The following is a 14,838-nucleotide window of genomic DNA, read 5'->3' on the forward strand; positions in this document are numbered from 1 at the left end:
TTAGTTTTGGTCAGATCCGCTAGCAAAGTTCGTGAGTTTTTGCGGTACTCTAAAGAAGGCTGAGATATATGCAGGCTTGGCAGCTGCAGGATATATGTAGCTGGACTTACCGGGTACGTCGGAGGTTTAGTTAAAACTCATACCTGCATGTATGTACGTACTCTACTCGTATTTCTCCGACGTTTGTGGACGCGACTGATATTGCATGCCATACAAAAATACGCCAAGCTCATGGTTTTGGGTGTATGCAATAATGGCCCAGTTCAAAAACGTCAGCGAAATACTAGTACAGCGTGAGGTAAAATTATTGTAAGAGTCCTATTGGCTTGCCCAGCCATAGAAACCCTGTTTTTTGACCCCTGTTTCTACAATAATTTTCCCTCTCGCTGTAGGAATACATGTAGCTATATGGAGTAGTTGATAGTCTTGCCACAGCCCTGCGGCATGCATGCATGAAAACTCACGTGTGTCGGTGACCCTGCTTTACGTGCATGCAAGAGCTTCTAGTATCCATGTTTCTCAGAAAAATTATCTTAAATGCAATTAAACGTATTTGGTGATATCCCGAAGAATAGGTGTTGCCGAGTGATAACCTATGATTCACGATAGCAAGATACCAGTTCCGGCAATGATACCGATTGGATTTCCATGAATCCAAGAAAACAGTCACACAAGCTTCACACCGCGTCTCTCTCCCATCGACTCTTTGGAATACAAGGATTTCAACTTGTGATGCACCTTAGCGGTAACATCACGGCGCAGCGATAAGTGAGTCAAGCTTGAGGCCAAGTCAGCCCATCATCAGCATCCGTATTAGAGTTAATTACAATCATAACAATCCACCTTTAAAGTCGCCCACCTCCCACCTCCCATCATGTTTTATGATAACCTCGACTGTCAAATATCTTCCGGATCTCTTCAGCTCGTGCCCACGGCAACGCGTATAGACTTCAACGACACCCCGCTGAAGTCATGCTATGGTGAACCCAACAATTACTACGCCCTGGTGATCGATGACTGCTTTACAGCTTCCGAATGCGCCGACCTTATTGGACTTGCAGACTCAGACTGGAAAGCTGCAGCGCCAAACACAAATCGTAGGGACTGTTCTCGAATCATCAAAGAAGATGTTGTGGCTGCGAAGCGTATCTATGACAGGGTTAAGCCATTTTTGGAGGAAGTCACCGAGATCGGACCGGGCAGCAATTGGGAGAACATTCCAGGGAAAATGAAGACGGGACAGAGTAAGGGTAGATGGAGGATGACCAGGTTTGTGTCAATTCAATTATTTGCTAGTTATTTAGTCAAAGCAAAATTTAGAAACGGGGCTACTAGCATATATAAAGGTTTCTAACAGTTTAAAAACTCAGACTTAACGAACGCCTCCGATTTTTGAAGTATGGCGAAGGACAGAAGTTCACGCAACATTGCGACGCACTGTACACCACCCCCGACAAATCTTTAAAGTCGCTTCTGACACTCCATCTTTACCTCAATGATTCATCTGAAGGTAGCGAAGACCCTGCTGACCCAACGGCTTCCCCAAAAGAGATAAAAAGAGGGGGAGCAACACGGTTTTGGAACCCAGAGAGAACCGAATTTGTAGATGTCGAGCCAAAGAGAGGCAGGGTTTTGATATTTCAACAGAGAATGCTATGGCACAGCGGCGAGGAGGTTTTAGAAGGGGTTAAGATGACTATGAGAAGTGATTTGATGTTTGAATGGGCTCAATTTGAGAAAGGAGAACGCTAGTGACAGCTTCAAGCAAACCAGAAGATACCTACCTGTTTCTAAAAATTGGATTCCCTAATACTTACCTAAGAGGGCGTTACATTTGTTACTAACTGTAGTGTGCATCGTGAACTCAATGGATACAAGCATAATCTGTACAAAAGCTGTATGGATCAAACAAAAATTTCAAAACACCATTAAGTAGCCACGTTTAAGACTATGATCGATCGCCCAACCCCAACATGATGAAGCCGTTTTGAAAACACCAACTCCAAGAAACAACAGAACATGCATACTTTCTAACGGTCAAACTGCCTCCTTTACTTTCTGCCCTAATGGCGCTTCGTCAACAAAATCTGGTATCCCGCCTACAGATTCACCCTGTAGAAAATTTGGGAGTTCTCCGGCGTTGACTGTATCAGCATCCCATCCTCCGCTGAGCTCCACCTCTTCGCCCAAAGCTTCGAGCTCGGCGTCTAGCTCTGCTTCGTCCACGTCTGCCTGCTGTATTAGCCTGGTTTGCGCCAGAAAGCAAGGAACTAAAGCAAACCTTCAGGAATATCATATGATCTTGAGATAGATTCTTGAATGTCATTACCAATATCCATCAAATCTGCCATCTCATCCTGGAGTTGCTCGACTGGTATTCAAAACCGTCCATCAGCGTCTGTTTGATATTTACTGTAAGGGACGAAGAATACCTACTTTTGTCGATATTTATTTTCCCGTATTGTTTCTTCAATTCTTTATTCGTTGTTTTGAGTGCGTCAACAGTAACCATGACATCTGTTTTCACCGAAGTGCGCGATCCGCCCGAGGGGAAGCGTGCTTTCGTATCAGTAAACCCCGACTAAATAATAGATTTGACATCACTACTGCAATAAATGCTAGAGATAAGAAGAATTGATCTCTAGGCAGTAGTAGTGGCGCAGAAAGAATTGAAATATATGAGAAAAGCGGACTTTTGAGGTTGTCTTGCATCATCCCAGCTTGTTCCATGTTCCAAGACTGTTGTTGGATCTGGTCCTTCTGTGATTCGTACATTTTACGTCGTTGGAGTACCTTTAAAGCCTATTTTTGAAAAAACTCTCGATTATCAAAAGATGTCGAGCTTAAAACAAGAAAAAGATAGAGCTTGCCTTTTGCTTCAGGGCGTTCTTCCCAGGGCCTTCACGCATCTTAGAGAGTCGTTGCTGGTAGGTGGCAAGTTCGGCATTTAGCTTAGAGAGCTGGACGTCAATAGAGTCAACGCGAGACTCGAGCTATGAAGTTCGAGACAAAACCTATCAGCATACTTTTTCACCCATATACATAAATGACTCTGGAAAGCATGTGTACGCATGCACTCACATTCCCAATAGCACCTTGAAGAGTGGGCTTCGGAGCAGTATTTTTAGCTCCAAAGAGACGGTTCATGGTGGAAGCTGATTCTGATTGAGTACGCGTATTTGGATTGACCTCGGCAAGTAGAAAAAGATCTGTGGTAGACAAGATGGTGATGGTGGCAGGTGGTTGTAACTTGTAACTACGATAGAGGCTCTTGGCCCAGGCTTCTCAAGGATAGGTTTCGCCTGACCCCGCCTGCACGTGCGGCAATCGTTAATCTTAGCCCTGACCAACGTTACACAGCCAATCTGTTAGACTCAGATCACATCACTACATGTACTCGTAGCTTTATAGCGTTTCCGAACACGACCAATATTGCATGACATACAAAAAGGTGGATTTGGCGCTTTTTCGTATGTCATGCAATACTGGTCGTGTTCGGAAACGCTATAAAGCTACGAGTAGTCGACTCAAGTTTAATAATTCTACTGCTCTACGGACTGTCTAAGCAGGGAGCGAAAATATTCCTGGCATCATCAAACAACACTCTAAAAGCCCAAACGAAACTGCACCGCCGAAAGATGGTCTAGGATAATGCAACTCAGGGAGTTCAAGTACCAGGCATTGAAGAACGACTTGCAGCCTTTGGTTGGTACCAAGCAAGCAATATACCTTCGATCAACTGAACCTCATCGTAACGAACTCCTCCGCTCCATAAACGTCGCCTTCGGTCTTAATGCCGATAGGAACTTAATTTGGGCGGACGATGATTTACTTGCAATGGATCCTTTTATGCCACAAATCTCGATCACGAATTTGTCGCTCTCGTTGCTGATGATTGGAACACCACTCTGGATAACCTCTTACAAGAAGCCATTATGACGGACCGGTTAGAATGGCTGGAAAGGCTTACGATCGCACGGCAGCTAACAAATCGGACTTGTCGGAGGAACGGTATAGGAAAAACGCACTCGGTGGGGGTATTTGAGATCAAAACGAGTGGTGATTGCCTATTGATATTATAAGATATAGTTACATGCAATGGTTAGGAGGGTGAAAACGAACTCACTACCTACCAAACCCGCACGCTACGGTTGCCGAACTCTAAGAGGATAAACGGCAATGGTTGCTTGCTTGATCAAATAGGAGTTTCCGCCAATTTGGGCCATATCAACCTTTACGCAGCTTTATAATAGCCTTTATAAGCCAAAAGTACACTTTCCGCCGGTGCATAACATGATAAATGAGAATGAGATAGTAGTTCTTGTTATTGTCTCCGCTTTTACGTTTCAAACAAAGGAAAGAGTTTACAGTACGGTAAGAGAGTAAATACCGAGCAGTATTAACGTTAAATTAAACTGGTCTACCTAATCCCCCAATAGTCCGCAATTTTCCATGACGCAAGGATGGCATTTGTTGATCGGTCGATATGAAAATCTCAAGAAAACAATCATTAACTGATGTAAGGATACATGTAGTAGGTTAGTAAATTCAGTAGTCTTTTAACCCTGGAATGGGAATAGTATAATTTGTGATAAGCCACGTTTGTATCACTAGAGTGTTCTATTTTGTCACAAAAGTTATATGTACATGTAGGCACAAATACGTTTATCCCATGGCTTTAAAACTCGAAACAAGAAAAGCAAGTTTATGGACAAGTAATCTGGTATGAGAATTACTTGTCATCTAGAAGAAAGCTCCTGAGTCAACATCACCTATAAATAGTTGATGATAAGTACTGCAGCCTACCACAATACCTATTTTGATCTAGATTCTGCCCTTTTGTTGCTTTTCTGTACCGCATCACCTGAATGCATCCTATCCTATCCAATAACGCTCTTCATCTCTCACTAATTTTTTCTGTTGACTACATAGCTATCTTGCGGAACTAAATTGATCCTTTCTTGCGTTAAAGAGGCCCGCGGTGCTTACCGCACGCGCAACTTCCAACAACTCATCCTCGTGGCTTCCGACGGACCATTCCGGCGCATTCCTCCATCTTTGTTTTGATCCTGTAAGTCTAGCGAGGTAGATATATGCGGGATACTCACCCACTCAAGTTCAAACTCTTATCTTAGCGACCATTTCACTATTATTGTTGGCTGGTCTATTTCCCCTCATCTTCTCTATCAACCCCTCCCCCAGATTCATCCCCCACCCCCGCCCCCTAGCAAAATTTAAAAGCAACACCAGTAAGTTCTGCTCACGTGCCATCCACTGGAGCCTCTTCACAGTAAATAAATCGGGAGACTGACGGTTAACTACTGGAGCTTATGCAGACCTCATCTCAAGAGCCCTTCTTAGTATCGTCATAATCATCATACGCCGCTTTGCAGGGGTAAGATTAGATCGCTTGATAACACAATCGCCATCAGCCCTCCCCCACACAACAACAGCACCGACCTCCCCCCACCATCACTACCGACACCAGCAACCATGTTCTGGCGTTTTGGAGGCTACGCGAGCATTTCGACTCTGGACTCGATTCTGGATAAGCCTGACGTAACTCTTGAGGAGTTGCTTGATGAATCGGATCTTATCCAAGAGTTAAAACAACACAATACCAAGCTTATCGAGTACTTAAGGGACGAAGCTGTCTTACGTAGATTACTCGAATATGTCATCGCGCCCCGACGGACAGAAGAGTCTTCATCTTCTGACGGATGGGAGAGCAGTGTCAGTAGCAAAGAGGGAGAAGAAGGGATTCAGAACGGATGGGCCCAGCTTTCCGAGACCGAGCAAAAGGCTGAGCGGGAAAGGGAAGAAAAGTCAAGATTGAAGTATGCCTATGTCTCATGCGAAGTACTTTCAAGTGAGACATGGTCTTTGGCTGAGTCTTTAATGGGGAATTTATCGCATCTACGGATGTTTTGGGAGTTTCTCGAGCGTCCTTCTCCCTTGGACCCTCTACAAGCTGGTTATTTTACGAAAGTTAATGAAACATTGTTGGACAAGAAAACAGAGGAAATGATGGAGTTCTTTAAAGGCTTGCCCAACATCGTTTCTAAGATTTTGAAACATGTTGAATGTCCCATGATTATGGATTTGTTACTGAAGATTATCAGCATGGAGAAATGTGAAGGCGGTGCGGGTATTGTTGAAGTAGGCATCTATTCATCGAATCGTTAAACACTTTGAAATAAGTCATAATTACTGATTATCCATAAATGACAGTGGCTCCATTCTCAAAATTTAATGCCTCAGCTTCTGAAGTTTCTTTCTCCGGAATACTCGGCTGTAGCTCAGACATCGAGCGGAGATTTCATCAAGGCTATCATCACAATTTCAGCTAATGCTTCTCAAAACGAACAATCTTGTATCGGCCCCAATGATCTTACCCGACAGCTTGTCTCCGAAGCATGTGTTAAAGGCCTTATCCGTGATATGCTCTGCGGGGGAAACCCGCTTACTGTTGGTGTTGGAATCGTCATCGAGGTCATTCGTAAGAACAACTCCGACTATGATCCAGAGGTCGGAGGTATCGACAACACTCCCTCAAGCAGAGACCCCATCTATTTGGGCACATTACTGCGTCTTTTTGCTACACACGTTCCCGACTTTATGAATTTGATATTGACACAGACGATGGTTGTAACGAACGATGATGGGACGAAAACAGAAAAAAAGAGGGAATTAAAAGCTGCTTATGGAGGAACAATCGAACCATTAGGCTTTGACAGATTTAAAACTTGCGAGTTGATGGCAGAGTTGTTGCACTGCAGTAACATGGCTCTTTTAAATGAACAGGGCGCCGAGCGGTATGTAAGGGAAAGAGATAGGGAGCGTGATAGGATATGGGCCGAGAGAGAGAGGGATAGGTTGGAGGCAGAGGGTCTTGCTGATATCAACGGAGTGGTTGAGGGCGTGGTAGTTGAGAAAGCTCCTTTGCAGGTACAAAATGGTGGGGTAGAGGATACAATAAACGAGGAGGATTTTGAGGATGTGGCAGTTTCTCTTGACGAGACTGGGAAGGAGTCAGCTCAGACCAGCATTGGCCAAGATCCCTTCAGCGATCCCGAGAAGGATTCTAAACCTCAAAAGGCTTCTGAAGACGAAGATCTTTTTGTTGATGAACCACTTTCCCCCCCGACTACTCCAGCTGACACGACAATCACCTCAACCTCTGATAATAGCAAACCTATTCCGGCAGCAATACTTGCAGATGAGATCCCCCGACTGGATGTTACCCCGCCAACAACAGTTTTAGCAGTTGGGTCACCAGCCCCCTTTGGGACGACTGAGAAACCCAAAGAACTGGAAAAAAAGCTTAAAGGAGTTGATTCTCCTCTCCCACCTCTGCCAGAGAATGGAAAGGATTCAATTGAGAAGGGTCAAACAGGGATTGAACGGAATGAGGGCGGTTTACTAAACACCGAAGTCCCCAAAGCACCATCACCCCCTCCAGTGGAGGAAGATGATGATAGTCTTCTCAAAGGTGGCAGGTCTTTGGTAGCCGATATGAAAGCTGCGTCTGTCACATCGCCATCAACCCCTCAACCCGGCACAATAACCCAGGAGCGGATGGATGCCGAGCTTCCTCCACTCCCTCAGGAAGCTCTCGATCAACAAAACCAACCACAATACCCCGAAGAGGATCTTATGGACCTCGGAGGCTCATCCGACACAACCGTCTCGGATGAAGGGAATGCTACTTTCAGATCTCTGGGAAACTCGAGTTTCGAGGAATATGAGCCAATGATTGAAAAGGATTCGGATGGAAACCCTGTTGTAGGTGATTTCTTGAAAATGATGTTTGTTGAGAATTCGGTTGTTCCCACCATCTTGGTAAGCTTCACTTCTTCTTCTTTATTTTTGTCATTGTCGTGAAGGATTATTTGTTAACGTTGGGCTATAGGATTTCTTTTTCCGTTTCCCTTGGAATAATTTCTTGCACAATGTTGTATATGACGTTGTTCAACAGGTCTTTAATGGCCCAATGGACAGAGGATACAATCGCGCCCTTGCCATAGATCTCTTTGTCACAGGCCGCATCACAGAGCGAATAGTTGATGGTCAAAAGGAGTCTGATAGAGTACAAGCTGAACGGAATATGAGGCTCGGTTATATGGGACATTTGACACTTATCGCCGAAGAGGTAGTCAAGTTTGCCGAGCGCCACCCTCCAGAAATTTTGGGCCATAAAGTCCTCGAAAAAGTCTCTGATTCTATCTGGGTGGAATATGTTGAGGACACCCTAGCAGCTACAAGAGAAAGAGATAATGCCATCCTAGGAGGTGTGAGGCCAGATATGAATGTGGGACCGCGACAAGCTGTTCTGAACGCCGTTCAGGCCCAAGCATTTAATGCTAATGCTACGAATGCCGGATCATTGACTCTTAGTGGCAGCATAGCAGCTGAGTTAGATAGTATCGATTTACAAAACGGCAGTAATAACAACAGCAACAATACATCTACTGTTGTGGGCAGTGGAACCGGTAGCGGGAGTGCAGGTGGGCTTTTGAGTGGGTTCGGAAGCTCAAGCGATGAGGAAGACGAGGACTTGGAACATGATGAAGACGATGAAGAGGTTACGAGACTAGGGTTGAGTGGAAGTAGTGATCAAGTGGGTGACCTTACCGATTTTTTGTTTGATGATGACCTTGAGGACATATTCGAGGATATGACATTCCTATGAGTTCAGAAAGGCCTGTTTATAGTGTTTCTCTCTCTTTCATTCCTATGAGTTGGGTGTCTTTTTCCTGACCGCCTTTCTCTTTTGTATCGTTTAAAATCCCGCGGCGTTCAGGAAAACAGGGCGGCGGAGTATTGGTTTGCTTATATCCGAGGAATAGCCTTTTTTTTCCCTTCTTTTTTTTTTTTTACATTCATTCCTTTCCTTTCCAAAAGTTTCTGCCTTTTTACTTTTCTTTATCAAGAGACTAGACTTTCACTCTCGTCTCCAATACTTTCTTACTTTCCTTGTTCTGATGGTGCACACCACGTACCGCAGAAAAGATAACGCCCGAGTTGAGAACCAAAGATTGCTAACCAGAAATGGTGATACGTATCATTATAGTTTGCCACATACATATCCCAAGAGATAAGTAACGTCGACAAGTTCGGATCCTCTGACGAAGAGGATGATGATGAAATTTCATTCTCAACCGCCCCCAGCGAGCCTCCGCCGCCACCGCCATTGCCTTTGAACATAACTAGAAACTCCACAACTACACCAACTACACATTCTACGGCGAGGCAGAACGCTGATGTTGAGGGAGATAGCAGTGGTGGGTTCGAGGAGATTGAGGAGGTTGACGTTTTTGCTGAGGATGTCGATGTATGCCACTTTCTATTCCCATCCTCGGCCCTGAATTTTGACTAATATTGGAAGGGAAATTTCTAGAGTTCTGATGAGGACGATGATCTCAGCTCTGGATTAGGAAGACAGAAACCGAGCCCAACCCACGAAGCAGAAAAACGTGTAATGCTGGAGGAAGAGGATACAGATGTGGATTTCATAAGTGCAGGTATCAAAGGACTTGATGTGAAAAAGAGTACGCCTGCAAGCGACGAAAAAACCGCTTCAGCCCCAGCGGAAGTTGGAACAGAAACTGCCATCGAGGGTGGTAAATAGTATAAGAGCATGGCATTCTGCGAATTTTTTGTGAATAGACGGTGGTGGTATATATGCCATTTGAGAATCATGCTCTTATGACATCATCCATAATCTTTTCGTTCCTGTTGCTAGTGTATTGCTAGATGGTTGGGTTTTCTCTTTGGGGTGGGGGGGACGGAGGGTTGGGTTGGGAGGCTCTTTCTTATTTCTATTTTTCTCTGCGCGAGCAATGTCTTATCTGTGTTTCTTTCTTTAATCGCATATTGATGTCAATTTTGGGGGAGAAAGAACTATCCAAGGGAAGAAGACTCCTAACACTTAACATCTTCCTTTAGGATCAACCTATCAAGCCAACCTACGAACCTGGATCGTTTTCTCTTGTCTTGTTTAACATAAAGGCATTGTATTTTCATGGTGAGGGCGCATTTCATTTACTTTCCATTTTCTCTCTTTGGAAATATATCAAGGCACGGGGTATCGGAATCATTTCTAGGTGGGAGGAATAGTCTATGCTGTGACGATTTGTATGAGTTATGGTTATTTTTGAGCAATTGATTCATCGTTCGAAGGGATACAGCTATTATGAATAAGCCAGGTACTCGAACTTATATATTAAACTGCTCTACGAATTCTCGAATGCTGATTGGTACAACACTTAAGGTCGTAATGGGAGTGAGGGAGAGAAAAAAAAGAAAGAAAAAAAACCGACCTAATGGACCGAAAATATGATCCTAGAGACCACTTACCTTTGTGATTAGACTATTGCGGACAATACTTAGAAGATCCCAAGAGCAAGAGCGTTCTTTATGATACCTTCCCTGGGTTCTTGGATCCTATGAGCTTACCGAATACTACGGAAAAAAAATTGGAGGAGTCTCGAGATATCCATTTTATACTTTTTTGTTCTTCCCGGGATCCGCACATAATTCTCTTCCTCGGTCGCCATAGAAGCGGCGAGTGATGTCTGGTGGGTGGAGAGCGGGAGCTGTCACCCAATCAGCAGCTACGAAACATAGATTACCTCAGCTGGTCTGTGCCCAGAACTGCGGTCGACCCCACGACGCCCGACGACCATCATCATCGATTCCACCCCTCCGTTCACTAAAGCGGACATCCGGACTCGGGCTATTTAAACAACACTTTGCCCCTCCGCCTCCCCCGGCTCGCAGCAGAGCCAAGCTTGCTCAATTGACATCAACACCACTATTCATCGTCGAGAATGTTTCTAGCACGGCACACCCCGTCCGGTTCGGCGGTTGCGGTGGTATCGCGCCTGGCTCGCCCTTCCGTTGCTATTCAACAGCGTGGGTTGGCCACCTCCAGCGATGCCCCGCCACCGAAAAAGACAAAGTTTGGCGGATTATCAGACCAGGATAGAATCTTTCAAAATCTCTACGGCCAGCTTGGGGCGGATCTAAAGACTGCCAAAAAGTATGGCGATTGGTACAAGACAAAAGAGATCCTGCTCAAGGGCCACGACTGGGTATGCTTCTATATCTTTTTTACATAGAGTCGGATATTTGGCTAGGTGAGATGAATATAATACTAACGCTTGACCTGTACGGGATAGATTATCTCTGAAGTTAAAGCATCCGGCCTTCGTGGACGTGGAGGAGCAGGGTTCCCTTCCGGCATGAAATGGGTATGCGCCTAATCTCCGGCATCGATATGCAATTTGCTGATGTTTTTTTTTTTTTCCTTTTAAAAAAAAGTCTTTCATGAACCCACCTGGATGGGAAAAGGGAACTACTCCTCGTTACTTGGTGGTCAACGCAGATGAGGGCGAGCCTGGAACATGCAAGGATCGTGAGATCATGCGTAAAGACCCCCACAAGCTCGTTGAAGGTTGTTTGGTTGCAGGACGAGCTATGAACGCTACTGCAGCTTACATCTACATCCGTGGAGAGTTTTACCACGAGGCAACTGTACTTCAGAGAGCTATTCAAGAGGCATATGCCGATGGACTTATCGGCAAGAACGCCTGTGGGTCTGGATATGACTTCGATGTCTTTATCCACAGAGGGATGGGGGTGGGTAAATTTGACTTCTGCGTCAATGATAAAATGCTAATTATATACTATACAGGCCTATGTATGCGGTGAGGAAACTTCTCTCATTGAGTCGCTTGAAGGGAAGCCAGGAAAGCCCCGTTTGAAGCCTCCTTTCCCGGCTGCTGTCGGTCTTTTTGGATGCCCATCTACCGTCGCCAATGTTGAGACTGTCGCTGTTGCTCCAACAATTTGTAGGAGAGGCGGTTCATGGTTCGCCCAATTTGGTCGTGAGAGGAACTCCGGTACCAAGCTTTTCTGTATCTCTGGTCACGTCAATAACCCCTGCACTGTTGAGGAGGAGATGTCGATCCCCCTCCGAGAACTAATTGAGAAACATTGTGGTGGCGTCAGGGGTGGATGGGATAACTTGCTCGCTGTTATTCCCGGAGGATCTTCAACCCCTATTTTGCCCAAAAACATTTGTGACGATGTTCTCATGGATTTCGATGCTTTGAAGGACGCCCAGAGTGGTTTGGGAACTGCCGCCGTTATTGTTATGGATAAGAGCACAGATGTTGTCCGAGCAATCTCAAGGTAATTCCCCGAATACTGTACACACACAGAGTTCTACTTTCCCTAGCAAGTGGTTAACTCAAATGTTCATAGGCTGTCTAAGTTTTATAAGCATGAGTCTTGTGGACAGTGTACCCCTTGCCGTGAGGGTAGTAAATGGACTGCACAGATAATGGAGCGCTTCGAAAAGGGCCAAGGAAGGGAACGAGAAATCGATATGCTCCAGGAGCTCACTAAGCAAGTCGAAGGTCATACCATCTGTGCTTTGGGTGAGGCGTTCGCTTGGCCACTGCAAGGACTCATCCGTCATTTTAGGCCAGAGTTGGAGGCTAGAATGGCGAGCCATGCTCAGGCTAGCGGCGGATCGGCTCTGGCAGGTGGATGGGAACATGATGCTCGGTTGAAGGGAAAACTTATTGCACCGGGACAATAGTTATTTTGTTATTTGTACATTTTTGTTTGAATGCCCATATTATAGTATGGACTAAGTTTGCTATGTGGATACCAGTGAATTATCTTTGTTGCATTTTATCTTGTGAGTACATCAAACACTTGATACATTCCAATATGCTGGGTTTGAGGTAACTACTGGTGATCAGCCATGGGTATGCGCATGGTGGGGTTTTTGCCCATTAGTAAATAAGAATTTTGAAGTATCTTTACGTAGACTTCAGAGTAACATCGCCTTTAATTTTTCTCTTCCTAAATTGCGGCCCTTTTATGATGCAAAATCCCAAAACTCCTGATATACGAAAGAAGAAAAAAGCAAAGGCGGAAAAACACCTCTTTCTAATTGCATTATTGCACAATCATCTCTTGTCGACTATCACTCGAGTCATTCTACTGACTATAGTAGCTTTAGATGGCCGGAGATTTCGTTCACAACAGACACGGGCGCTATATATCAACCACTATTAGTAAATGATTCTTTCCTTAACTCAACCATCTCCAGATAGAGATATTACCAGGTCCGATACCCAGCACCGTAGCACTGCCAGCTGCGATCTGTGTCCGGCCCGCATCATGCACAATCTTAGCGACAACACCCAAACTCATTGCCTGCGCCTGTAGTATATTAAGTTCGTCCTCGCCTTTGGCTTGTAATGCGATTTTTGTCTGCCCATAATTTTCCCAGGCACGCACAAGGTGTGGGGCATGCTTTTGGGACGCTTTGTAGCACATGAGAGTTGCGTGCCCGCACTGGGCAGCGATTTTGCCCTAATTTTTCGTTTCAGTTTCACAATAGATTTTATGAGATATTGCGGAAAGATTGGGCTATACCTTTGTCATTCCGAGATCTGAACGGACTATCAAAACCTACTTGCGCCGGGGGAAGTCAGCCATATCCATGCTGAGCCCAGGTGGTAGAACTCAGCTCGTTGTTCATTAACTGATAGAGGTATACAGGACTTACCATTTTGCAGGCTTCATGACTGTTCTCGAACTTATTGATATTGACCCCCCCGTCGTCATCCTCTTCATCTTCGCCATTCTCATCTTCCGATTCCCACTCCACATCCTCGCCATCCTCCGCATCCACCTTAGCCTTTCCCTTCCCCTTCTTATCGATAGCTTTGATACCCGTGTTCCGATCTGCACCAGCGCCAAAGTTATCATCAAGCACTACCGTGTCCTTTCCATTCAGTTCATGAATGTTTTCTGCCTTGCGGAGGCCGGAGGTCTTGCCGACATAGTAGCCGGCGATGGCACAAATGACCGCTGCGAGGAGTGTGGTGAATGGTGGGCTTAGTGCAGGCATCTTTCTTTCGAGCGTAAAGAATATTGGATCAGAATGGCCTGGCAACGGGCGGAGCGGAGGAGAACTCGGTGGATTGTGGTTGTGCGTTGTTTATCTTTCAGATTTTGAGGTTCAAACATTGGACAAGCATCATGTCACGTGTGTAACATATAAACTCCGGAGTTATTCAGGGAGCCAATGTATAATTGCTTTACAGCGAGAGGTAAAATTATTGTAGAAACAGGGGTCTAAAAACAGGGTTTCTGTGGCTGGGCAAGCCAATAGGACTCCTCCCATATTTCTACAATAATCTTACCGCAAGCTGTACGTAGTTCCCAGTCCAGAACTAAGTGCACTACAGGACATTATCTATTACAGCGTGAGGTAAAATTATTGTAGAAATATGGGAAGAGCCCTATTGGCTTGCCCAGCCATAGAAACCCTGTTTTTAGACCCCTGTTTCTACAATAATTTTCCCTCTCGCTGTACTCTACCACAGTCTCTCTTGGATATGCGTTTTCGAGAAAGTTCGGCTTTTAGGTTGTGTAATAATTGGGTTGGAGCAATGATATTACCCTAAATATTTTTCCCACTCAACCAATTGGTATCTACTCTACTCTACTCATCGCTTCGTTCCACTTCCTCGGAAATGTGAAATTCAGGAAGGAGGTCTTCTCTAAATTAGGCAGGTATGCGATTTTCGTCCCTGTTTTGTAGACCTGCATTCTTAAATTCATCGAGTAAGATCTCAGTGTGATTTATATACCGCCTAATGGAGATATATTAGTTTATTAGGTTATTCAATAAAGCAGAGCTGAATAAGCCTTCACACGCTGCCACTCAATTGATTAAGCACATAAACACTCGGATTTATTCTTTCCACGAAGCTTGAAGATTACTCCAGAAAGGCTCTGAGGGATCAC

The 14,838-nt window shown here is 45.0% G+C and overlaps 7 protein-coding genes across 7 annotated transcripts; 5 read left to right on the forward strand and 2 right to left on the reverse strand.

The window, feature by feature from the left end:
- Positions 1–874: 874 nt before the first annotated feature.
- Positions 875–1,752, forward strand: LAJ45_06586 (uncharacterized protein; the record flags this gene model as incomplete). Its single annotated transcript, XM_046116149.1, has 2 exons — positions 875–1,269; positions 1,371–1,752. The coding sequence occupies 2 exons, from the start codon at positions 875–877 to the stop codon at positions 1,750–1,752; spliced, it is 777 nt and encodes a 258-aa protein (XP_045970810.1).
- Positions 1,753–2,037: 285 nt separating this feature from the next.
- LAJ45_06587 (uncharacterized protein) lies at positions 2,038–3,147 on the reverse strand (the record flags this gene model as incomplete). The annotated part of the gene is made up of 6 exons (XM_046116150.1): positions 2,038–2,228; positions 2,282–2,371; positions 2,437–2,517; positions 2,694–2,802; positions 2,871–2,993; positions 3,082–3,147. 6 exons carry the CDS (start codon positions 3,145–3,147, stop codon positions 2,038–2,040), a joined length of 660 nt encoding a protein of 219 aa, XP_045970811.1.
- Positions 3,148–3,651: 504 nt separating this feature from the next.
- On the forward strand, positions 3,652–3,939 carry LAJ45_06588 (uncharacterized protein; the record flags this gene model as incomplete). The annotated part of the gene is made up of 1 exon (XM_046116151.1): positions 3,652–3,939. One exon carries the CDS (start codon positions 3,652–3,654, stop codon positions 3,937–3,939), a length of 288 nt encoding a protein of 95 aa, XP_045970812.1.
- A 733-nt stretch (positions 3,940–4,672) lies between these two features.
- LAJ45_06589 (uncharacterized protein) lies at positions 4,673–5,372 on the forward strand (the record flags this gene model as incomplete). Its single annotated transcript, XM_046116152.1, has 4 exons — positions 4,673–4,723; positions 4,973–5,071; positions 5,229–5,249; positions 5,337–5,372. 4 exons carry the CDS (start codon positions 4,673–4,675, stop codon positions 5,370–5,372), a joined length of 207 nt encoding a protein of 68 aa, XP_045970813.1.
- A 121-nt stretch (positions 5,373–5,493) lies between these two features.
- LAJ45_06590 (uncharacterized protein) lies at positions 5,494–9,631 on the forward strand (the record flags this gene model as incomplete). The annotated part of the gene is made up of 5 exons (XM_046116153.1): positions 5,494–6,159; positions 6,232–7,842; positions 7,913–8,620; positions 9,074–9,334; positions 9,401–9,631. 5 exons carry the CDS (start codon positions 5,494–5,496, stop codon positions 9,629–9,631), a joined length of 3,477 nt encoding a protein of 1,158 aa, XP_045970814.1.
- Positions 9,632–10,832: 1,201 nt separating this feature from the next.
- LAJ45_06591 (uncharacterized protein) lies at positions 10,833–12,581 on the forward strand (the record flags this gene model as incomplete). Its single annotated transcript, XM_046116154.1, has 7 exons — positions 10,833–11,096; positions 11,184–11,255; positions 11,326–11,431; positions 11,498–11,643; positions 11,699–12,198; positions 12,271–12,425; positions 12,493–12,581. The coding sequence occupies 7 exons, from the start codon at positions 10,833–10,835 to the stop codon at positions 12,579–12,581; spliced, it is 1,332 nt and encodes a 443-aa protein (XP_045970815.1).
- A 443-nt stretch (positions 12,582–13,024) lies between these two features.
- LAJ45_06592 (uncharacterized protein) lies at positions 13,025–13,936 on the reverse strand (the record flags this gene model as incomplete). The annotated part of the gene is made up of 4 exons (XM_046116155.1): positions 13,025–13,074; positions 13,143–13,395; positions 13,459–13,494; positions 13,592–13,936. The coding sequence occupies 4 exons, from the start codon at positions 13,934–13,936 to the stop codon at positions 13,025–13,027; spliced, it is 684 nt and encodes a 227-aa protein (XP_045970816.1).
- Between the last annotated feature and the right edge of the window lie 902 nt (positions 13,937–14,838).

Source organism: Morchella importuna (assembly GCF_003444635.1).
Source record: "Morchella importuna strain M04M26 chromosome Unknown Morimp01GS019, whole genome shotgun sequence".
NCBI classification, from domain to species: domain Eukaryota; kingdom Fungi; phylum Ascomycota; class Pezizomycetes; order Pezizales; family Morchellaceae; genus Morchella; species Morchella importuna.